The 25,470-nt window shown below is 39.9% G+C and overlaps 2 protein-coding genes across 39 annotated transcripts in view; both read left to right on the forward strand.

Annotated features, from left to right (window-relative positions):
- Nucleotides 1-256: 256 nt before the first annotated feature.
- Nucleotides 257-2,034, forward strand: LOC127499398 (leucine-rich repeat-containing protein 30-like). The gene has a single exon (XM_051869662.1). The coding sequence runs from the start codon at nucleotides 278-280 to the stop codon at nucleotides 1,208-1,210; it is 933 nt and encodes a 310-aa protein (XP_051725622.1). The 5' UTR covers nucleotides 257-277; the 3' UTR covers nucleotides 1,211-2,034.
- A 6,834-nt stretch (nucleotides 2,035-8,868) lies between these two features.
- LOC127498784 (receptor-type tyrosine-protein phosphatase mu-like) overlaps nucleotides 8,869-25,470 on the forward strand; it is a 297,821-nt gene continuing 281,219 nt past the window's right edge. For 18 of the 38 annotated variants that reach the window (XM_051868857.1, XM_051868590.1, XM_051868620.1 and 15 more), the window contains exon 1: nucleotides 8,871-9,192. Coding sequence is in view for 36 of the 38 variants with exons in the window: in XM_051868590.1 (XP_051724550.1) it covers nucleotides 9,120-9,192 (73 nt within the window). In the remaining 2 variants the exon portion in view is untranslated. Of the gene's footprint in view, nucleotides 9,193-25,470 lie in introns of all 38 variants that reach the window. The other 20 variants (XM_051868581.1, XM_051868610.1, XM_051868542.1 and 17 more) reach the window with 3 other exon arrangements.

The raw sequence follows: 25,470 nt of genomic DNA on the forward strand, positions 1-25,470 counted from the left end.
TATAAATACACACGAGTGTGTGTAGAAAAGGGTTTAATGACTTTGCATTGCTTATCTGCATTAAAGGGCTTCAGTTCAGCTGAAGTGACAATGACAGCTGCTCATGCAAACGTCACTCTGAACGCTCGTATTCTCATCCTTAACCAGCCCGCACAAAGATTCAGACCTCAAAACTGGACCTAAAGTGAACAAACAAGAGCATAGGATGAAACTTTGAGAACTTACAGTAGGTGCAAATGCTTCATGTTGGCAAACTTATCAGACTTCTATCAGAAAGATGTTTCTCTTGAGGCAAAACATCTCAAAGCAGCATGCGAGCAGCAGTGACGTCGCACCAAGATCCGCCGGACGAAAGTCCAACTCTGAGGACTCCAAGAGGCCGTTGCGTCGGAAGACCAGTTATGTGGAAAATTTATCCTCAGTTGACCGGATCCGCAAACATGCCACCAGACATTTGGGCTACAGCACGCTCAGCCTGGCCATGCGAGGTCTGGAGGAGATGCCCGATGAATTATGGGAGCTCCAAGAGCTCCAGAAACTCAATATCTCCTTAAACGCTCTGTCGCTTCTGCCGTCAGGCCTGGGGAATCTGGAGAACCTTGTGATCCTCAACTTGTGGGGGAACGAACTAGTCGAGCTCCCGCCGGAGATCGGAAGGCTCAGCAATCTCCGCGTGCTTTTTGCGCACAGGAACCGCTTGAGTGACGTTCCAGAGGAGCTCGGAAGCTGCACCAACCTGGAGGTCCTGAGTTTGGCCAACAACCAGATCAGCACGCTTCCCAACAGCCTGTCCAACATGCGCAAGCTCACCAAGCTCAACCTCAGCCACAACTGCATCCAGCACATCCCGGCCTGCGTCTACAGCATGAGGAGCCTCGTCTTCTTGCATCTGGCCAACAACCGTCTGGAGAACCTCGCCGACAAGATCCAGGAGCTGGTGAACCTGAAGATCCTGATCGTGGAGCAGAACTCGCTGCACACGCTTCCCAGGACGCTGTGCCGTCTGACGGGCCTGGAGCTCCTGAACGTGGACTTCAACGACCTGCAGAGCGTTCCTGATGAGATGTACATGCTCAGGCGGCTGGAGAAGCTCGCTTGCCATCCTCTGGATAAGGGGCTGCATATAGTCCACAATCCGCTGGTCAAGCCCATTAAGGAGGTTCTGCAAGGAGGTCTGAAAGGCCTTTATAGCTACCTCAAACCTGCATGAAGATAAATGGAGAATCTGTTAGTCGAAGCATTGCACGCTGTAAGTACACTGTGAAAAAAAGTAAAGATTATTGGGGTATGTTTTACAAGAAAATACTTTAGTTTAGGGTCCAATTCTCACTATTAACTACAACCTTTGCCTCAATAAACTCCTAATTACTGCTTATTAATAATTAGTAAGGTAGTTGTTAAGTTTAGGATTAAGGGATGTAGAATATGGTCATGCAGAATAAGGCATTAAAATGTGCTAATAAAGTAGTTAATAGTGAGAATTGGACCCTAAACTAAAGTGTTACCGAAAATACTTTTTCAGTCTTTGTATAGTGATGTTCTTCCTCAGTGTTTCTGTCTCTCAAGATACATTTACTGGAGAAGAGAAATGAGTCTTGCTTTATGTAAAAAAAAAAAAAAAAAAAAAAAAAGTGAGTTTTTGCTTAAAACAAGAGAAGATATTAGAAAAAATAAGCTGAATTTAAAGGAAAAACAAGATTTTATTGTAAGATATTGGTGCATAGGCACCTATTGTATTCGTTGGTGTTCTTCCTTTCTTGAGAACCATATGTTAAAAAGTTATGAAATTTGGCACACAGATAGAGGACAGTCTGAACATTAATCACACCAAATGACAAATTTTGAGTCTCTAACTCAATCGCTCTAGCACCACCAACTGTCCAAATTTCACATTTATGCTAGAAACCTTTGAACTGTAAGGGCTAGAAACCAAATTATTTTTTCCTCTGATTTTTTTGGCTCAAGTTTGTACGATTAAATTGTACAAAGTCATGAATTTTCCCAAAAATGTACTTTTTCTAACTCCTCCTCCAATTCTCTAACTCAATCCCTCTAGCGCCACCATATGTCCAAAGTTGCACTCACGTTTGTGCTAGTAACTTTTGAACCGTAAGGGTTAGAAACTAAATTATGGCTCAAGATGATTCGAGTAAATCGTATGACGTCATTTTTCATCATGAGAATTTTTCCACCATTTAGAATTTTCCCAAAAACCTACTTTTTCTAGCTCATCCTAGACCGTTTGTCCAATTTTCACGAAAATCGAAGCAGATCATCTTCAGACCATGCCGGCACAAAAACACGTAATTCTAGTTGATTAGTCAAACTGCTTTTTGAATAATGAATACTAATAAATATTGACTAACGAATTCTACGAAGAGCACGCCAAAGTGGACATGAGGCTATATCTATGCTTTAGCGTATTCTGATCAAACTTTGTGTGTGTTATGACTACCATGACCTGAGAGTACCTGCACAGTGCCACCTAGTGGTTAGGAGATATGGAAAATGGCTATTTTTGCTTATAACTTCTGAGCAAAACTGGACTCTTTAGATTCGGTGCAACATACCAAGTCGAATGATATCCATTTTGGGTGTCGGCCATTTTGAATTTTGTCGCAACATGTTATTTTTTACGGAAACATTGGTGTATTTTTTACGAAACTCAGTGTCATCTGCACCATGCCCTAACGCCACCTTGTGGTCAAAAACTTATAATGAAATTTTAAAAAATACTAATAGCTTTTGAATAATTTGACTAATTTGGCCAATTGCAATGAAACTGGTCTTAATGGATTCCTTGGGTCATGCCGAGAACATAGATCCCAATATTTCCATAGTCAGCTGAACTTCCTGTCCGCCATTTTGATTTTCTTTAAAAACCTACTTTTTTTAATTCCTTCTATACTATTTGTCATTTCTTGTCAATAGACCAAACATGTTCATATACCTCATCAATGAATTTGATGGCATAATGCCAAAGTGCATCTGAGGCTGTATCTCCGGACGGATTTGACATTTTGACACCAAACTTTATGTGTGTAATTGTCACCCAACACTGACCACACTGTTTCAATTTGGTGTCAGCACCACCTATTGGTCAAAAGTAATAAGCAATTATGTCACATTACAAGTGATTGTATTTATGGACTTTCAACCATTTTGCTTAAAATTGTCTGCAAATGTCGTTACTCTTTTTGCAGTTGGTCTGATGCTCCATGCCTTTCAGCTATATTTGTTCTTGTTTTCAGGAAAATCTCACTTAATTTTGAGACATTTTTCATAAAACAAGTCTTAATTTCTTCAGTCATTTCTCTTCTCCAGTAAATGTATCTTGATTTAAGAATGTTTTTTGTGCTGGAAAACAAGACAGAAACACTGAGTAGGAAATTCTTTTTGCAGTTTCTTTGTTATTATCTTTGAAATTTACTAGCAATTTCTGAGTGAAAATTGTTTCAAAGTAAATCTTACACCAATCATTTTTTCAGTGCACTGTAAAAAAAAAGACTTTTTGAAGTTCAACCTCAATGATTATTGAAGTATGTTTTACAAGAAAATACTATTTCAGTTTTTCTACTTCAAAATTTCATATTTAATAAATAATGTGTTACTTGCCGTTTCTTTGTTTGTGAAATTTACTAGCAATTTCTGAGTGAAAATTGTTTCAAAATAAAACCTACACCATTTTTTTTTTCAGTGTATGAAGTGTCTGACAGTGTAATCTGTTGTCATATTATATGTGTATATGTTTTCATTATTGTTGAAAATGACATTAAAAAAGACTTTTAAATTTACTGTACAAAGGTTGCATTAATTTGTCATGCAAATGTCACTTGTAGTTTTGCTGTTTAAAATAATAATAATAATAATAATAATAATAATGCACAAGACATATTAATGGTGTAAAATATCTGTCAATGGATTCAGAAGAATAATCTTGTTTTCTCTTTGAATTAAGTTTATTTTTCTGACTCCACTGACTCCATATTTGTTCTTATTTAAGCACAAACTCACTTCAGTTTGATTAAACAAGTCTTAATATCTTCACTCATTTTTCTTCTCCAGTAAATGTATCTTGATTTAAGAAAATGTAAATATTTGTGCTGGAAAACAAGCGCAAAATACTGAAGAAGAGCATCATTTACTGACGAGACCATAAAAAAGACAATTGTAATTAGTTTTAATTGCGCTCTTGATTCAAGCAGGTTAAGATAAGATCTCAATCAGCTTCCAAACGCATGAGGAGAGCCAAACATACGGCCACACATCCACAGACGAGCAGCTATAGCAGGTCAGCGCTATTTCTGACGTCTTTAAGCTTTGAGTCTTAGTCTCTGTGTTTGCTGACCTCGCCTGTCACACACACATTGTGAAACTGAGACACAACGTCCAGTCACATAAGTTGGGCTGTGTAAGTTTACTCTACAGTTGTTGCATTAAGGGATTGCATTACTGTTCTTTAAAATAAACCACACTTGCTTTGACCATTTGTTGTTTGATCCAATAATGTTTAGATATTTTTAAGTGTGATTTTTGTGTCCAAATAACTTTATTTGGCTGTATACTGTATTCATGCACTGGAAAATGACACAGACACACAGCAAAGGCATCAAAAAAAATTATATATATATATGCATTAAGTTATACTAAATATAATATATATTAACTAAATGCAAGTTATCCTGGACTGTAAATACAGCTGTCACGCTGAAAACAACAAAATCAAAATAAAGAAATGCCTCAAAGTCACTACAAACATCCAGACCTACATTTGACACGCAGTGGTTATGTGTGATATATCACAGGTTATTATTGACGAACTCTTCTCTTATGGCTCTTCATCACTCTTGTGCTGACAGATGCCACAGTAAATATGATCTGGACTGAGCCACGGTTATTATAAGCATGCTTGTCTACATTGTTTCCACAACCGCTGATTGTTGTTCCTGTCACAGAGATTGACTCGTCTCCAGAGGCATTTTAATAGTCAGACTGCTTTAATTAAACAATAAACACTTTGTTTTGATTGAAAAACATCCAGCGCTCAGTGAATGTGGCTGTGGTTATGATTAAAATAACTACTGAGAAAACTTCAGCTGACAAAGTTCTGATAGAGATAAAATGATTACAGTGGGCCTAAAAGTTTTTTGGACACTTAAATCACTCTTGAAAACGTCTGAATGACATTGAATTCTTGCCCTTTTTTCTACCTTTTTTATGTTAATGATGTTACAGTAATTAAGAACAATTGTGGTAGACAAAATAAAAATAGAAATATATTTATAAAATACAAAATATATAAAATTATACAAAATTATTTTATACAAAAATAATTTACATACAAATATATAAAAACATCTACATATATATCTTAAAAATGTCTGAATGTTATTGAATTCTTGCTCTTTTTTCTACTTTTTTATTTTAACGATGTCTACAGCAACTGGAAATAAAATAAAATAAAATAAAATAATTAAAAAAATTAAGTAAAGAAAAAAAAATGTAAAAATATTTGAAATAAAAAACAAATACAAAATTAAAAATAAAATAAAACAAGACCAGCAAAACAAACATACAAACAACAAAAACAACAACAAAAAATCAATAGAAATGCAATATGTTAATTATAGTGCAATGTTAATTATAGTAATATGGAGGAAAACAATAAATGTCTAATATATTTACATACATATATCTTTATATAACTGATCCATATAGTCAAATAAGTCGAGATGTGTAAGTTTACTCTACAGTTGTTGCATTAAGGGATTATATTACTGTTCTCTAAAATAAACCACACTTGCTTTGACCATTTGTTGTTTGATCCAATAATGTTTAGATATTTTTAAGTGTCCGAATAATGTATTCATGCACTGGAAAATGAATTTAAATGTTTTTGCAGTACAAAACTACACAAAAGATGTAAATATAAATCAAATTCTTCTTGCAAAGAAAACATTTAGATATTTTTAATTTTGACTTGCGTGTCCAGATAACCTTCTGGGACCGGCTGTATATTCACGCTCTGGAATTAAATTATTTTTTAAGTATAAAACTACACAAAATCAAATTCCTCACAAAAGTATTTTCACCTTGCCAATAAAATTGATTTGAATTGCAACTCTGACTGATGTGTCTGTGTTTGAGGAACAGCAGCTCCCTCTATGGGTGTAACCTCAAAAATACATCATCTCAAACAGCTTCAGTTTCTTCTGGTGGTTCTAGTTTGAAGGAGAAGCGAAGCTCTGTCCTTTAACAGGAGTCTCACCTTGCTCCGTTTCTCTAATATTGGACTCAAGGGCTCCATCACAGCCACGGTCAGCGTGGCATATTTAATCAGTGCGACACGATAACAAAATATTAAACATGGCCGCCAATCAGCTAATCAAGTAATGATGCTGAGACCTTTGAGGAAGGTCAGTGGAGGAGAGTGTTGAGTTAGCCTCGGGAAAGCTAATTAGCAGGACATGTTTTAAGAATTCAATCAAGTTAATGTATGGCGTGAACACAGATGTGAGTGACGTACGCGCACATACACTTCCACTTCATTTTGGGAACCATTTTGGGTCAACAGTTCTTAAAAGAACCATTTTTTATTAGTGTGAAGAACATTTTAAGACCTTTTTGTCACTATAAAGAACCTTTTGTGCAATGGAACGATTCTATGGAACCATCAATGCCAATCAAGAACCTTTATTTTTTATGATTCTGATCAGTGTCAGTGTTTCTGAACTCCTGAAACGCCTCCATTTTGAGTTTTCTTCTCAATATTCCTCATTTAAATAATTCATACACAGAATAAAGGGGCGGGGCCTGGTTGAGTTAGTTAGTAGTGTGTTGAAACTGGCGGTTACGGTAAGGGGCGGGACATTTCCCAAACTCCAATCACAACACACTGCTCCAGCCGACCAATCAGAGCACATTGTGCTTTTCAGAAGGAGGGGCTTCATAGAGACAGGAACTAAACAGAGCGTTACTGACAGACTGGGAAGAGAGGAGCTGAACAATGGAGAATATGAGGAGAATAATCAACCTGTTCTAGTAGAGCCCAAAAACAACATCAAGGCATAATATGGGCTCATTAAAACATTTCTGGGTTATGAGTGATTCGAGTGTCTCTTGAACAGCTTTATGGCGCAGCAGTTACTATGTCAGTGACGAATGTGTGACATTTTGCGAAACAGAGCGTTTCTCCGCAGGAGTCCGCAGGAGGTCTTACAAATTATTCGCCGTTATGACGCCTCGTCAACCGACTAGGAAAGCTGCCAATCACAAGCAGCCATTTCACCGCAACACTTTTTTTTGTGTGGTTTTGTTTTTTTGTTGTCTTGTTTTGCTGAACGACGATGCAACAAAGAATAATGTCTGTAATCGCTTCTAAGTCTTTATCATGGAGTGCCGCTTGTTTGTGAATTTTACATTAAAGTCTTCAGATTGCGCTGATCCTGTCACGGTAACTCGGGAGTATTATCTTAATAACGTCTCAGGATTATTGTAGCTTAATCTCATAAAAGAAAATGCCATTACAGTCACTGCTGGATCCGAAAGAAGATTGCATTTTTATTTCCTATATCAGTCATACCATATTTGAGGCTATTCTCAGTTGAATAGGCTTCATGATTGCACATTAGTTTCCTGTTTTTGGCTGTTTTGTGTTAGTAGTTTTTATTGGCTTGTTTTATGGCAGTTAAATCCCATCATTTCCTCTTTTTTTCCACCCATATCTCTATTGTTGACTGACTTTATAGAGTGACATTGTTTGTTTACGCCACAATGACATGATTTGATTTCAGTCCAACCAACATTTTGTTTGTCCCCTGATACCAATTATGTGCCGGAACCTTCAAACCCTCATGCTGTCTGAAAACAGGAGTCTTTAACACAAGATGACGGAGAGTTTTGTGTGTGTGTGTGTGTGTGTGTGTGTGTGTAACTCAGCAGGTACTGTACGTACAGTATGTACACAGCATGCATATATTCATGGTTCAGGCAAATATTTAGTTATATGGCTTGTACTGAACTTATAAACTAGCACAGACACTATATTCAGCCAGAAAAGCACAGGCAAATACATTAAAGCATCATTTTCTTTGAAATGAATTGCAAAAATGAGGAGAACCTTACTGACATTAATACTGCAACAGTTTCTGTAAATCTGTAAAGCTGCTTTGAAACAATGTCTATTGTGAAGACAGACAGATAGACAGATAGATAGATAGACAGATGGATAGACAGACAGACAGATAGACAGACAGACAGAGGGATAGATGGGTAGATAGACAGACGGATAGACAGACAGACAGATGGATAGACGGATAGATAGACAGACGGATAGATGGATAGATAGACAGACGGATAGACGGATAGATAGACAGATGGATAGACAGACGGATAGACAGATAGATAGATAGATAGATAGATAGATAGATAGAATGAAAGAGACGGATAGATGGATAGACGGATAGACAGACAGACGGATAGATGTACAGACGGACGGGTAGAAAGACATGGATAGACAGACAGATAGACGGATAGACAAATGGATAGACAGACAGACGGATAGATAGATAGATAGATAGATAGATAGATAGATAGATAGATAGACAATAGATGGACAGATAGATAGATAGATAGATAGATAGATAGATAGATAGATAGATAGATAGATAGATAAACAGAAGGACGGACGGATGGACAGATAGATAAATAGACAGGTAGATAGACAGACAGATAGACAGACAGATAGACAGATAGATAGATAGAGTCACTGTGGAAACTTTAGTCGGGCAGTGAATGTGGAGTGAAGTAGTTTCTCAGTGTCCAGCTGTATCTTCTCGCAGTGGGAGGAGATGAAGCACGACACCAGAGAAACAGTCAGAGCTCCCGCACACCCTCTACCGGAGAACACATCCGCCCGCGCGCGCGCGCTCCGCCCGGTAATCTACAACTCACACTGACGCCCGCCACACACACACACACGCACGCGGCACGTCTCCGGGAGAGCCGGAGAAACAGTTCCACAAGAGCCTGAAACCAACCGAGAGCCTTCCCAAGAAGCCGCACCTGCACAGAGTTCGGCCCGCGGGCAGTCCGGGCTTCACTGAACCGACACCGCCAGGATGGACAAACTTTTCGCGTGCCTCTTCACCGCGATCGGCGTCTTGGTGTCAGCGCGAGCGCAGGTGTTCAAAGGTAAGAGCTCGTGTGGATTCATGCTGATTTACCTCAGATTCGCCTGTAACTCATCGTGATGTGTCCGTTAAACTTGGCGTTGCTGAGAGCGCGACAGTGTATCGCGTCTCAGTTCAGCACGCCGCGCGAGCGTTGCGTGATTTGGCGCTTGTTTTTGGAGTGGTGCGTAAAGTTTGATGAGCACCGGAGGAACGCTAATGACGGGTTCCGTGTTCTGATTTAGAAACCTCACCGCAAACCGGATGCTTTGTCAGTCACTGCTGCTCAGAGTCGCTGTGTGTCGCGTGAAGACTGAAGTGAAAAGCACCTGTTTGTGTCCAGATCTGTGCAGCCTGATCATGATAGTTCTGTGTTATTAATCCAAGAGCCCAGATGTGAACATCAAAAACTTTCATAATCTCCAATCTAGAGCGAGAAAGAGAGTTCTGTGGGAATGTGACCCGGTGATTTCTAATGCGTTACTCTTTATGGATTTGTGTCTAATGAAACACATTAGTTCATTCCATTGATTTATTAATGGATGTAAGGCTGGAACTAACCAAAGGCACTGCAGTGCTTCACTGATTATCGTGTTTAGACAAAGTTTTATTGAACATTTGTGCATTGTGCAGTTTTATTTGAGATGTGACCTGTCAATCAAACTTAATCATCATGATATGTAAAGCGCGCGTGCATTGCATTTGCTTTTTCATGCATTCTCATTCTGCTCAGAAACGGAGCTCTAGTTGTGTTTGGTTCCGATGGTGGCAAATAGTCTGATTAAAAATTCAGACCGAATTCTGGATGCATCACAAGCCCATCAATTCAACTGTAACTCAGATTTGTTTCTCTTGTAGCTCGAGGGAACGCAAAACGGACCTTAAAAGGGGTCGTTTCAGCTGTCTGAACAATAGATTTTCTGTGTAATAGGGCGCATTAGTGACGTTTAAATCGATATGTGGATGCATGGATAATATTCACGGATTGGTGTGTCAGTTTGACTTTTTTCCGTCACTAATGACTATTTGTTCTTCATAGTTTAATTTCATTACTTTTGCATGAGATTTTAGTAATAATATTGGCAATTTTTCACAGATTCGGTGTGTGTGTTGCTTGAGCTTATTTATAGTGTTTTAACACGTCACTTAGTGATTGCATACATGCAAACATGTTTCAAGTTTATATCATTTGAAACTCGGTGTGTTTTTGACTGTATATACTGTATGTTGTGTTCGTGTCAGTTCCTCTGTTGGCCTGTAGGAGGCAGCATGGCTCACTTATAGCGACTGTACATATGCATATGTACATCAAGACCGATTTCCATCACAGCTGTTCTGCTGATCCTCACTGATGGAGTAAATCAGCAGCGACTGATCAATTGATCTTCCATCACTAGAGTTCTTATCGCAAATATTTGAAGTGATAAACATGTCAGTAGAAAGTTTTGACCACAGAGTTCTGGAGAATTAAGCATCAATGATTTATAATGTGTCACAGTGATTTTCTTACTCCACTTTGTGACTAAAACACCCACTTTGACTGTCACGCACATCCCTGAGTGGCTTATGCTTTATTAAAACATAAATAGTTTGCTACCTTTAACAATTTATTAATATTAATCAATATTCATTAGTATGCTGTTTATGGTTGACAATCAACCTGCTCCGTAAGCCAGCCCTGATTTTGGTTGATTTCAGATGATAATACCATGGTATAATTATATATATACCATGGTACTAACTGTCCATGTCCAAATATATATATATATATATTATAGCATGATCCTGATGATTACCTATTCATATACTATATTATTAACCCCCAGATAACAGGGAACGTTCTCAGAAGGTTCTCTCAAAGTTATGAACAAACGTTCTTCCAGTAACGTCAATAGAACGTTTGTTCAAAGTTATCTGGTTTTTAATAATGTTCTCAAAACTTATACATTATTATTTATACATTATTCATGGAACCTTTTAGTTGGGCTTTTGTTTAATGTTGTTTAAATGTAACTAGTTTCGGAACGTTCAGAGAACATTCAAAAGTAACGTTCCCGTAATGTTTGCAAAATTGAATGTTTCATTTACGTTCGTATAACCAAGAGAAAACATTTAATTTGATAAACTGGACATTTTGAAAGTTCAGAGAAAAAACAATAATAGTTTTGTTAGCTGGGAACATCGTACTTCATATAATACCATGGTACTACACTCTAAAAACTGCTGGGTTAAAAACAACCCAAGTTGGGTTGAAAATGGACAAACCCAGCGATTGGGTTAAATGTTTGCCTAAACTGCTAAACTATTGTTTAAAAATGACTATATGGCTTGCTTAAAATGAACCCAAAATATGTTGGAAATTAAAAATCAGACACATAATTACTAGAGGAAACGATAATAATCAAAAGATGAACATTTATTAATAAGCAATTTAATAAAAACCGCTGGGTTAAAGCGACCCAATCACTGGGTTTGTCCATTTTCAACCCAACTTGGGTTGTTTTTAACCCAGCAGTTTTTAGGGTGTACTGTGATTATCTAAAAAACTGTGGTAGTATAATGTTTCATTAGTGATTTCCCTGAGCCTGTGTGTGTGTGTGTCAGAGGAGAGTCGAGCTCTTTAGCATCCGTGTGATTTATAAGCATCTCTCGTCTCCACACAGAGCTCCAGCTATCATCGATTAGCGCTGGGTAATTCCTGGACGCGGTGTATAAATATAACACACGTTCAGGTCTTCCAATAGTCCGATGATTGATGGCGTTGTGTGCCGCAGGGGCCGAGAGCCGCAGCCCGTCTGACTGACACCTACTGGTGCTTTAATTCACCAGAAGACTCGCTCGTAAGTTTGAGGCGTCACTCAAAGTCTGTCCGCTGGCTGATTACTGCCGCTCGACTCGACTGGGAACCCATCAAATGTGCTTGAAGAGAAAAAGAGCTTCAAACTGTCAGAAGTTCTGCTAAAATCCTAAAGTAGCCCATGTCTAATTTTTCTTTCAATGTTAAAATTTAACATGCAGAGACATTATGAGCGAGTCATTAATAGTCTTTAAAACAGTGGTTCTCGTGAGTGTTTGTATGTGATATCTGCATATGAATGCCTTCATGCAAAAACCTTCATTCAACAGCTTTCTTCTAAAATCGATTCTAATTTTCTGAAAAAATTGGAGGAACAACTGAAACCTCATGTATGCAAAAAACTGTCATGGTGGCCTTTAATAATAAACATTAATAAAGTTGTGATGAAATAGAAGTAATGTCAGATCTTGTTTGCCAGGTTTTCACAACAAAACTGCCCAATTGCTACTCAAAAACTAGCCCAGTCGCATTTCAGGGGAGTCCCCTGGTAAAAATCGCGTTCCGGGGTGTAAAATTAGCTTTTTGACGCTGTAAAATTTGCATTCCACATAAATGTCATGATATTTGGGGTCGCTTCAACCCGCGGCAACAGTGTTAAAGTTGCCCAATTCCGCGGGAAAACCACAGACTTGGCAACACATATTTCAAAAAAGATAAAAATTTAGAGTGGAGGCTTGGTTGATTGGATGTTGAGATGTGGGCGTGGCTCTTAAGCATGTATGCAGATGAGCATTAGCTTGAGGGGTGGAGTTTAAGCAAATGAAGTCTGTCGTTTATCACCAATACAAAGTGAACAGTACAAGGTCGAAAAATGTGTGTATGTATATGTGTGTTTATATATGTACATATGTGTATGTGTATGTATATGTATTTATATGTATGTATATGTATATACACCAATCAGGCATAACATTATGACCACCTTCCTAATATTGTGTTGGTCCCCCTTTTGCTGACCCGTCGAGGCATGGACTCCTCTAGACCCCTGAAGGTGTGCTGTGGTATCTGGACATAGATGTTAGCAGCAGATCCTTTAAGTCCTGTAAGTTGTGAGGTGGAGCCTCCATGGATCGGACTTGTTTGTTCAGCACATCCCACAGATGCTCGATTGGATTGAGATCTGGGGAATTTGGAGGCAGAGTCAACACCTCAAACTCGTTGTTGTGCTCCTCAAAACATTCCTGAACCATTTTTGCTTTGTGTCAGGAGCATTATCCTGCTGAAAGAGGCCACAGCCACCAGGGAATACCGTTTCCATGAAAGGGTGTACATGGTCTGCAACAATGCTTAGGTAGGTGGTACGTGTCAAAGTAACATCCACATGGATGGCAGGACCCAAGGTTTCGCAGCAGAACATTGCACAAAGCATCACACTGCTTGCCTTCTTCCCATAGTGCATCCTGGTGCCATGTGTTCCCCAGGTAAGTGACGCACACACACCCGGCCATCCACATGATGTAAAAGAAAACGTGATTCATCAGACCAGGCCACCTTCTTCCATTGCTCCGTGGTCCAGTTCTGATGCTCACGTGTCCACTGTCGGCTCTTTCGGCGGTGGACAGGGGTCAGCATGGGCACCCTGACTGGTCTGCAGCCCCATACGCAACAAACTGATGCACTGTGTATTCTGACACCTTTCTATCAGTACCAGCATTAACTTCTTGGAGATGCTCTGACCCAGTGGTCTAGCCATCACAATTTGGTCCTTGTCAAACTCGCTCAAATCTTTACGCTTGCCCATTTCTCCTGCTTCTAACACATCAACTTTGAGTGTTATTCACTTCACCTGTCAGTGCTCATAATGTTATGCCTGATCGGTGTGTGTATATGTATTGAAAGGGGAAGAATTGCCTTTGTGTGTTTTTAATTTTCCATTGACTGTACAGCATATTTTATTGGAATGTACTGCTTTAAATGACATTAGGTAACATTTTTATTCTGAAAGTACATTAATGGACATAAAAGGTTTCTCCTGGTAAAATATTAGAATTATCAAATAACAAACTGAAAGATTTTATATAACTGTTATTATTGCTGTTATTATCGTTGTTTTCATTTATTTTTATATTATGTAATTGTGTTGTGAATTAGGCGCAAATTTGTACAAATAATCCACACCATTATCATTCACTCTCTGCTGACGAATGCTGGAATCCTCCAATCATTTAGTGTGATTAAACCCCGCCCCTTTCTTTCTGGAAGGTCACATTCAGACCTGCCTCTTTTTGAATGCCACGCCCACATCTCAAATCAACAACTGATGCACAGAACCAAGTCGCCGCCCTGCATTTAATCCATTACGCTCTGATGTGTCAGAATACAGAAGAAGAGATCCGTCTGTACTCCAGAGCTGCACGCCGTCAGTGTGTTAGTCGAGCGTTCCTGTACTCGTATGGTTCGTGCCGGTTCTTGGCTGGCGTGTGGTCACGTGACTGCAGCTGCACCTGTAGGCGTGTTGTGGGCGCGTGTGGCACAGGTGGAGGAGCGTGTCGTAGGTGTTTGAGAGTCTGTCCACCTGTGCTGGTGTGCGTGAGCTGATTCTCCTCTCGTCAGCGGACAGGACGATCTAATGACTGTCTCTGTCACGTCTGACTTTTAGCCTGACAAAAACAACAGCAGGTCTTACTCACGGATAAACAACACGTGTCTGACTCGGACAAATACTGCAGCTGAGTTCGTGTTCGTGTGGTGGTTTGTTAAAGAGCGGGCATGACATCACGCTGAGATGACTGTTTAAAAGAATAGAAGGAATGATCATTCTGTCATCGTGTTCTTCAAACCTGCATGACGTTCTGTGGAACGCGTCTTGAGAAACGTCTCGGTGTTCATACAGTATAAGTCAATGGTAACCAAAACTTCCACATCAAGCGTTGAAATGACATGAGGGTGAGTAAATGATGACAGAATGAGCGTTTTAAACTCCTGTAGTGAACAAACAACCAAACTATAACTTCAAACCAAACTTCATCCTGGAAAATCTTCAGAAATATCAGAGAAATGACAGAAAAAACCTTTTTCATCTGGTTTATACCGTCGTAATCATCCTCTCTGTAGTTTAGGATAGAGAAAGCGGAATATTTTATTATAGTGATAAACATTCATATCTCACGTTAGGCGTGTGACGGGATCACATTTTCTTATCACAATAATTGCTGAAGCTTTTTATCACGGTATAATCGTGATATAATCACAGTAATGAACTAGATAAAAAAGTTCGTCAAGACAAACTTTACGTTGGCTTGAGAAAGCCTGAGCAAAATTTAAAAAAAAAACTTTTAGTTTGAAGGTTTTCAGTTTGAAATAGATTGAAGTTTAAAGTAGTTTTGAAGCTAGACAGATGTGCGGTTGGTAGGGTACTCGGGGTGGTTGCTAAGGTTTTATGTGGTTGCTAGGGTACTCGGTGGTTGCTATGCAGTTGCTAGGGTACTTGAAGTGGTTGCTAGGGTGTTGCTATGTGGTTGCTAGGGTACTCAAGGTGGTTGCTATGTGGTTGCTAGGGTACTCAAGGTGGTTGCTAAGCTGTTGCTATGTGGTTGCTAGGGTTCTCGGGTGGTTGCAATGCAGTTGCTAGGGTGTCCTATGTGGTTGCTAGGGCACTTTGGGTGGTTGCTAGGGTGTTGCTATGCGGTTGGTAGGGTATCTGGGGTGGTTGCTAGGGTGTTGATATTCGGTTGCTAGGGTACTCTGGGGTTGTTGCTAAGGTGTTGCTATGTGGTTGGTAGGGTATTCGGGGTGGTTGCTAAGGTGTTGGTATGCGGTTGCTAGGGTACTCGGGGTGGTTGCTAAAGTGTTGCTGTGCAGTTGGTGGGGTACTCGGGGTGGTTGCTAGGGTGTTTATGTGGTTGCTAGGGTACTCAGGTGGTTGCTATGTGGTTGCTAGGGTACTTGGAGTGGTTGCTAGGGTGTTATGTGGTTGCTAGGGTACTTGGAGTGGTTGCTAGGGTGTTATGTGGTTGCTAGGGTACTTGGAGTGGTTGCTAGGGTGGCTGCAATGCGGTTGCTAGGGTGTTCACAATGCGGTTACTAGGGTGTTCCTATGCAGCTGCTAGGGCACTTTGGGTGGTTGCTAGGGTGTTGCTGTGGTTGCTAAGGTGTTGCTATGCAGTTGGTAGGGTACTCGTGGTAGTTGCTATGGTGTTTATGTGGATGCTAGGGTACTTGGGTGGTTGCTATGCGGTTGCTAGGGTATTGCTGTGGTTGCTAAGGTATTCAGGGTGGTTGCTAGGCTGTTGCTATGCAGTTGCTAGGGTATCCTGGGTGGTTGCTATGGTGTTCTTTCTGAAGCAAACAGGTTCAATAACTTTCTCATAACAAAAAGAACATTTAAATACAATAAAACAATTCGCAAAAAATCTATGAAGTAAACAAATGTTTCAAACAGATTAAAGTGCAAAAGAACTATAAAGAATCAGAGCATTTTCAGTCAATATCTCGAGCAGATTATAAGTTTGAAAATAAATATCTAATAAGTGTTTAAGTATGAAGTGTTGTAAGTGTTTGATCCTGTGATGAACATCAGAGCGAATTCATATAAATGAGTTAAAAACACTGTTATAAATACTGTTCAGAAACAAAAAAGTAGCGCAGCTGGTTTGTTTACAGGGGTTACCGGGGTAACGGCTGCATTTCTGCTGTTCCACAGTGTTCTAAATGAACCAGTTGATGGAAAAGTATTCTAAAAATGCGTAATAAGGAGTTATTCACAGTTAGTGCCCACAATAACAATACTGTGCGTGTTCATTATGGCGATATCACTGTATCGATGTGTTTCTTACACTTCATACAGAGACTCGACTTCATCTGAGATATTTTACCGGCGCAGACTGACGGCTCTTATCTGAACCGCAGAAATACAGTGGCTGCTGAAGATAAACAGCGCTTTATTTCTGGCCCCTCGGTGGGCTTCTGTTTCAGTGGCCCCAGTGGTTATAGAGCCAGTTAAGAGGTGATGAAGAGGAGAATCTTTCTCTGCACCATTGGAGAATGAAATTAAATATCCGTGAGCTCTGGAGACGACTGGAGCCGCGGCACCTGCAGCGAAACACTAATAAAATACATCCGTCAGTGATTAATGACGGCCAGAAGCACAGAGAGGCAGTTCATATGGAAACTCTCTCATGTTACGCCATTCTGTTATTTTAGAGACAGAACAATATGTGGGCGAAACATGCGGCCTCCATATATTCATCTAACCAACTGTTAACCAAACCAACTGGCAAACAGTACTGGGCTTTTACAGTGTGCGTCCTGTATCGTGTGTTCTGTATCTGTGCCCTTAAACCAGATGTGAGATTTACTGCTATAAACGTCTCAACAGATTAACTGCTCCACTGATGTATGCTTTCATTCAGTATTTACTGTCGTCTTGTATCAGTTTTGATCCAGAACTCAAATAAAAATCCCTTTTCCATTCCTGAAACAGGAAGCAGAATTACAATTCAAGTTTGAATGAAAGTGAGCAGAATTCAGATTACAGCTCCGAACATTCATTACAATCCAGATTCCAGTTCAGCTTCATCTGTTTGATTTCTGTTCAGCCGATTCAGATGTTTAATATCGCTCACACACACACACACACACACTCGCAAAAACACACACTCACTCACACACACTCGTGCAAACACACACACTCGTGCACTCACACTCACCACTCGCTCGCACACACTTGCACACTCGCGAAAACACACACTCACTCACACACACTCGCGCACACACACTCACTTGCTCGCACACACTTGCACACTCGCAAAAACACACTCACACTCACTCACACACACTCGTGCACTCACACTCATGCAAACACACTCGCACACACGCATGCACACTTGCGAAAACACACACTCGCTCACACACTCATGCACAAACACACAGACATGCACACTCACTCACACACACTCTCTCACTCACACTTGCACGACACACTCGCGCACACACACACACTCGTGCACTCACACACTTGTGCAAGCACACACACTCGCGCACACACTCACACACACTCATGCACAAACACGCGCACACACAGACATGCACACTCACTCACTCACTCACACACACTGTCACACACACACTCTCTCACACTTGCGCGACACACTTGCACAAACACACACTCACACAGACTCACGCACACGCACACTCGTGCAAACACACACACACTCACGCGCACTTGCATACACACACTCGCTTACACACACTCACTCACGCAAACATACAAACGCTCTCTCTCTCTCACACACACACTCTCTCTCCCTCTCACACACATACACACATATACTCTCTCTCTCACACACACACACACACACACACTGCAGCACACACGGTTGTGGTGTGTGTGTGTGTGTGTGTGTGTGTGTGTGCTGTGACGTACACACTAATTGGCCTTGAGATGTGACTGTGTGTGACAGTGCTGGACAAACAGACACACTAATTACATACAGACTCGTTTAAATGAAGAGGATAAAAGCTAATGAATCACAGACAAGAGATTGACTAATGAGAGAGAGAGTGAGTGTGTGTGTGAGAGAGAGAGAGAGGCAGACATTGGCTCTGTTCCAAACCCTAGTGAACTGTCTCACTGTCTCACAAGTGAGTGATTTGAGACAGCAATGTTTGATGACTAATGAAATAGTTGTTTTTTTTAATGCTTCATCTTCCATATTTAATGCATTGATTTTTTTTTTTTTTTTGTCTTATGCAAAAGAAGCATCTAAACATCCTTAAAACATGCAAAACTGTGAGAAGACTTGAATATAGCCCACTGTGATGTTTATTTGTCTCACCTGATCGGCAAATAGTTTTAGTCTCGTTTAAACTAATGTAAAGATCATGTTTATGCATGAGTGTAATTAACATGAAATACATGCTAAACTCCATCTAAAACTCACAATTATTATGCATGCAGCTCATGTTTCCTGCTTTTTATCGGAAAACATGACAAAAATATTGATTGCGAAACGGATTTTTCGCAGTGCATTGTGGGACTGGCCTCTCTGAAGCTGCTTTAGAGCTGGATCAGAAGCAGGTCTAGGCCTTAAAATGCTGCCTGCGCGCGCTGGGTTTGGAGCGGATCCATGGGTGTGTGTACAGAGACAAATGATACAGCAGAGGAGTATTTTAGGGATACAAACCGAGAGAGGGAAAACAGATGTAAGAACAAGCACCAGGGATTTCAAGAACGGCAGAAAATGCGATGACGGGAGAGAAGCCGCGCTTGAGTAATTCCGCATCACCATATTAAAAGCTTGGCCGCTGAGATTAACAACAACTTGTTATGCAGCGGATTGTGTTTACACGAGTTAACATTCAGAGGCGGCGGCGAGCAAGAAGGTCCAGACACTCCAGAAAATATCGCTAATTAATGCTCCAAGGGTCTGCGTTCTCTCTAATGATGAGCGCGAGGTGAGGGGGAGGTTTTGGATGGATGGATGGATGGATATGGAGGGGAGAGCGGGTCGCAATCAAGGGAAAACGCAGTCTGTTATTTACCGCGTCTCTGCGCGCGACTCTGTGACCTGGAGATTCTGCGGCGTCGCGTGTGATTAGCAGCGGAGTTGGCGTCCTCCCGGCACGATCTGAAGGAAGGTGCGAAAGCGATGCGCTTCGCGGAGCTCAGTGTTTATTTCTGCGCGCCGCGGGCCGCTCGGAGTTTCTCATGCCAGCGTGTTAATGAGCGGCAGCGAAGGTTGCCAGATAATTGAAATAATGGACTTTTTAAGTGAAACGAGGCCTGCTAAAATCCTGTAAATAACACAAATGAGAACGCAGAAGTCGTGGGAAGTGAAGTTTGGCAGCGATGGTGTTTGCAGCTCGACCTCCGGTGGGCGAACGCGCGCTCGGATCCTCGCAGTCCGGTCCTCCATCGCTCGCACGCGCCGTTATCTGTCGCGTCTCGCCTCTGATCCACTGATGATGATGATGATGATGATGATGATGAACCTGCCAACAAACATGACACATCACGATCTGTTTGAGGGAACGACACAAGCTTTGATGTATAACACAAAAATATATAAACAATAAATTCAAATGAAAGTTTTATGGACATTTTTAAAAAGATGTTCCTGGTAAAATGTTAGATTTTCTATAAAATATTAAACTGAAAGGGCTTATATTATTGGCTTCTTTTCTGTGTTCTTTTAAAGAAAACATTATTAAATTATTATTATTATTATATATATATATATACAGCTTATTATGGGTTCAAGCGCTGAAACTCTATTGTAATTGTTAAAAATTCCAAGGATCAGCATTCTCCTCTAAAAGTGATCGGGTAGACCAAACCGTAAGTCGTAGAGACTTGAAACTTTGAGGACTGGTAGTAGTCACGCCGTCTACAACTTCACCAAGGCTCGACCCGATCGGCCTGACGGGGGCGCTACAGCGGTCAAAAGTACAGAATACTTCGCTCAGCGTTTCGGCAAAATTTCAGGTGTTTTGGCATTGTTTGGACCTACTTTTGCAAAATATTCCTAGGTTTTTGACCCAATCGAAACCAAACCAGTGCAGAGAGATTCTTTGGAGTCTGATTGTCAAATTTTTTTGAAAAAAAAGTTGAAATTTCGATTCACGGTCTCTAAGGGCCACCAAAACGTTCAAAGTGGGCGGAGCCACTTTTACTAAAATGGCTATAACTCATGAACGGAATGAGATATTTTCACCAAACTTGGCACACCTGTGTAAGAGCTCATTCTGTGGTCACGTGAAAAAGGGTGTGATGACTGGCCACTTGGTGGAGCTATAACAGAAAAAAACAACATGAAAATTGCTATAACTACTTCACCGTTAGTCCAATTGACTTGAAAATTGGCATCTTCGTCCAAGGTGTCATGACTGTCTATGAGGACATTGATGTATCTCAAAAAACATGTCCGCCATCGGCCAATGAATTTTGAGCAGCTATCAGACAAGGTTAACGGAGGCCAATCGGAAAGAAACTCGCTGGGCCTGTTTGACTCACGGCCCTAGAGACCTGTGAGACATTCGAAAGAAAACATTTTGCCTCTAGAACCGCCGCTGTCCATCGAATCGTTCCTTTAATATTGGAGATTATTTAAAAAAACAACTTTTGAAAACTAGTCCTGGGTTTTTGGCCCGATCAGAATCAAACTAGTGCAGCAAGATACTCTGGAGTCTGATTGTCAATAATTATCAAAAAAACTTACAATTTCAATTCACAGTCCCCAAGGGCTGCCAAAACATTAGAAGCAGAGCTACTTTTACCAAAATGGCTATAACTCGTGAACAGAATGAGAAATTTTCACCAAAATTGGCACACCTGTGTAAGAGCTCATTCTGTGGTCGCGTGAAAAAGGACATGGCGACTGGCCACTTGGTGGCGCTATAACAGGAAAAAAACTCTGGCTCTGAAACGCCTGAGTCAAAGTTTGTCATCAGAATGATTTGGTTTAATTCCTCCAGAAGCGTCTCACACGATTGTCTTCCCAAACACCAGCATCTGAACGCAAGATCACATGACAGCGTTTATTGTGTTTCGTCTGACGCTCTGAGACCAACTCATTTATGATGGAGGGAGAAAGAGCCCGATTGCAGAAACTTACATTTTCATTACTGATATTTTGAGCCAGTTTTGTTCTCTTGAACACATGAGATGGAAACAGTGATTTATTCGCAAATGTTTAATGCCATATTCCAATTTAGCACACAAGTTAAATTCGCAATAGAAACAGCTAATCACGCTGATCACTTTCTTCATTCCAGCTCATATTGATATGAAAATATTCGCGCGTTGAAACTCTCAGGAGAGACGTCAAATTTCTTTCGCCAAATTCACTTTAGCTTTTATTCTCCTGCACTGACTCTCACTGTCTTTTTTGATTGCATTAGTCAGAGAAAGATGTCATAAATATACTGTCATAAATGTAGATTAAATTAAAAAAATATGTAGAAATCTTTTTACGATGTTAATAACTGTGGAAGCCCGCCATCAGTCTGTGAAAAGGGTCCATGAATAGATTTTTCTAATGCAGCAGAACAGCAGTGGAGTTTGTGATTGAATGTGTCTGAGTGTGTCGTCCTCGTCTCGTCGTGTGTGTGTTACAGGTGTGGACACACACTCCATATGAAAATATATCCAGAGGCTAAATTCACCATTACTGTCGCCGTGCGTCTGTGTTTGCCACATTAACAGTTCTCTCCTGGTTATTAATGCATTAGAGCCGTCGAGTAGGTCACATTAACATTTGTGCTGTCATTACGTGTGTGTGTGTGTGTGTGTGTGTGTGTGTGTGTACTACAGGGGATTCGATCATTACTATATGCTTGGAATCGGGTCAGCGGTTTAGAGCTTGTGTGTTTTTATTCAATAGAAGTAGATGTAGATGTGCGGAGCAGATCATAAATAATATACAGACATAGAGGGAATTAGAAGAAGTATAGAATGTAAACAAAAAGCACAGACAGTAAATGCACATAATTAGAGTAATTACTGTAAATGAGAGTAAACATCACATCTGCGCTGTGTTCACTAAAATTATCATGCACGTTATAAGACAGACACAAAATAGTTCTCTGTATCTTCAGTGAAGTCATTTCTAGCTGGATTTGGTTCTTCAGATGGTTTAAACATTCCAGATGTTTCATTATAGGAGCTTCAGTTGAGTGATTTGGTTTTTATGTGAACACAAACGCTTTTTTGCAATGCAATCTTCATTTTACATGTTCCAGATTGAGTCAGAATCAAGTGTGCACAGACAGTTTCTCTTTTTAGATCACGAAGAGATGTTTGAGTTAGTTTTATATCAGGTACCTGAATGACATGCGTGCAGCTGTTTGTTTCTGGCGTAGTTAAAGCAGTGAGTTAACCCTGATGTGTTGAGATGTTTGATTGACAGCCTGTTTTCAGCTCTCATCAGTTTTTCACGAGTCCGGAGGGAGAAATTACAGCCTCCATCATCTTCAGCTCGTGCTCTTTGATGAGGACTCGTCTCTTTCTGTGGGGTTTCGACCACATTTGAGGGTTTCACTTCATCTGTGTGTGTCTTGATTACTGGATCTGAACCTGAGTTTGATTATTCGCAAAATCTGAGAATTTACAACCTTATTTAGTAAACAGTGTGAGGATTCAGATCTTTTTATGATATTTGTTTTTCTCCAAAAGACTTATCAACATGACTGTAAAATAAAAACAAAAATACTTTGATATTTATTTAAAATTGTATTAATCAATTAATGTCACTGACACACAATACCTGTCAAAAGTTTGGAAGTTTTTCTCACCAAGACTTTTCTTTATTTGATCAAAAATACAGAAAAATTAGGGTTAGAAACAGTTGCGCTGCTTCATATTTTTGTGAAAACAATTATATCATGCAAACATTTGTTGTAAGATTAAAAAAGAGAGAAATTATTACTTTTATCCATTAAATTGATCAAAAGTGACAAAGACATTTATAATATTAAAGATTCTACTTCAAATAAATGCTGTTCTTTTGAAGTTTCTATTCATCAAAGAATCCTGAAAAATAAAATGTATCACAGTTTCCACAAAAATATGAACTGTTTTCAACATTGATAATAATCATAAATGTTTCTTGAGCATCAAATCATCATATTAGAATGATTTCTGAAGGATCATGTGACACTGAAGACTGGAGTAATGATGCTGAAAATTCAGCTTTGATCACAGGAATAAATTACACTTTACTATATATTCACATAGAAAACTGATTTACATTGTAAAAATATTTCAAAATGTTTATTGTATTTTTGTTTAAATAAATGCAGCCTTGGTGAGCAGAAGAGACCCTTTAAAATAAGTTAATAATAAATAAATTTTAATGTTTCCAAATTTTTGACTGGTACTAATTTGTATGTTTTTATTTATTTTATTTAATTTCATATTTTATGTATTTTTATATATACAGTTATATACACACATATTTGGCAGTGTGTGAAATTTTATTAAATTTATTTATTTAATTTCACTTCTATTTATTTCTATTTTATTACATTTATTTTTTTCAGTTGACTTATATTTACTTCTATTTCATTTTTCATGTATTTGTTTTTATTTATTTTTACTATATTTTATAATTTATTTATTTAATTAATTAATTTAATCCTGTTTATATATGGTGATATTTTGTTTATTAATTTAATTAATTCAGTGAAATGAACTAAACTCCAACAGTTTCTGATATAGAGTTGATGGATGGGATCCTGTGTGTGTGTGTGTGTGTGTGTGTGAGAGCGAGTGTGTGATTATATTGCTATGTTCTGACCGTGTGTTTTGTGTGACGGTGCTGAGGAACAGAGCAGTTTGCTGATACTTTGTGAATGAGAATGTCTTGAGTGTGTGTGTGTGTGTGTGTGTGTGTGTGTGAATATATGTGTGTGTGTGAGTGTATGTGGAGTCACGCTGCTGGCTCTGTGGACAAACGCTGTGAGCCGACAGTGAATGACCTCTTTATCAGGCAAACCTGCCTGGAATCCATTAAGCGCGGCGAGCGAGAGCGACTGCCGTCCAGCATCTCAATCACCGCGCCCGTCCGACCGCTCTGTGCTCGGCTCGTTCTGTCTTATGTCATCTCCTCTCATACTTCAGCCCGTCAAACACCCTCTTCAGCTCACGGACGGCCCGCGTCACGCCTCACATCGGCAGCTGGAGCGGAAGTTCGTTTTCTTGACAGAAGAAGAGCTGTCAACTCACACTGAGAGTGTTCTGAGGTCAGACTAACCTTGAGCTGAACCTGAACACTTTAAACAGCCCGTATTAAGTCTTGATGTTGTTTTCGGGCTCTACTAGAACAGGTTGATTGTTTTCCTCATATTCTCCATTGTTCAGCTCCTCTCTTCCCAGTCTGTCAGTAACGCTCTGTTTAGTTCCTGTCTCTATGAAGCCCCTCCTTCTGAAAAGCACAATGTGCTCTGATTGGTCGGCTGGAGCAGTGTGTTGTGATTGGTGTTTGGGAAATGTCCCGCCCCTTACCATAACCGCCAGTTTCAACACACTACTAACCAACTCAACCAGGCCCCGCCCCTTTATTCTGCGCATGAATTATTTAAATGAGGAATATTGTGAAGAAAACTCGACTACAAATGGAGGCGTTTCAGAGTTTTCAGCAAAGTGACTGAAGATATTAAGTCTCGTTTACTGAAAAATCGATCAGAATGAAGTGAGTTTGTGCTGAAAACAAGAACAAATATCTGCCAGTGCACTCAGATAATGTTGCATCTCAAAGAAACATTTAAGAATGTTATACTGTAAGAAGAAAATCACTTTTTGCAGCGATATGAACGCTGTATTTACTGTGAAGTGATGTTCTGATGAACCTGCCCTCCTCTTTTTAGTAAACACACACATGATTCTCAGCATCACAGCTGCACAGACAGAAACAATAAGACACGAGAGAACTGATGCTGCTTTGAATCGTTCACTAGCCTGTAATCAGCGGGAGAAATTACAGGGCGCAGCAGCGAGATCAGCGC

Source organism: Ctenopharyngodon idella, chromosome 2, assembly GCF_019924925.1.
Source record: "Ctenopharyngodon idella isolate HZGC_01 chromosome 2, HZGC01, whole genome shotgun sequence".
In the NCBI taxonomy this organism is placed as follows: domain Eukaryota; kingdom Metazoa; phylum Chordata; class Actinopteri; order Cypriniformes; family Xenocyprididae; genus Ctenopharyngodon; species Ctenopharyngodon idella.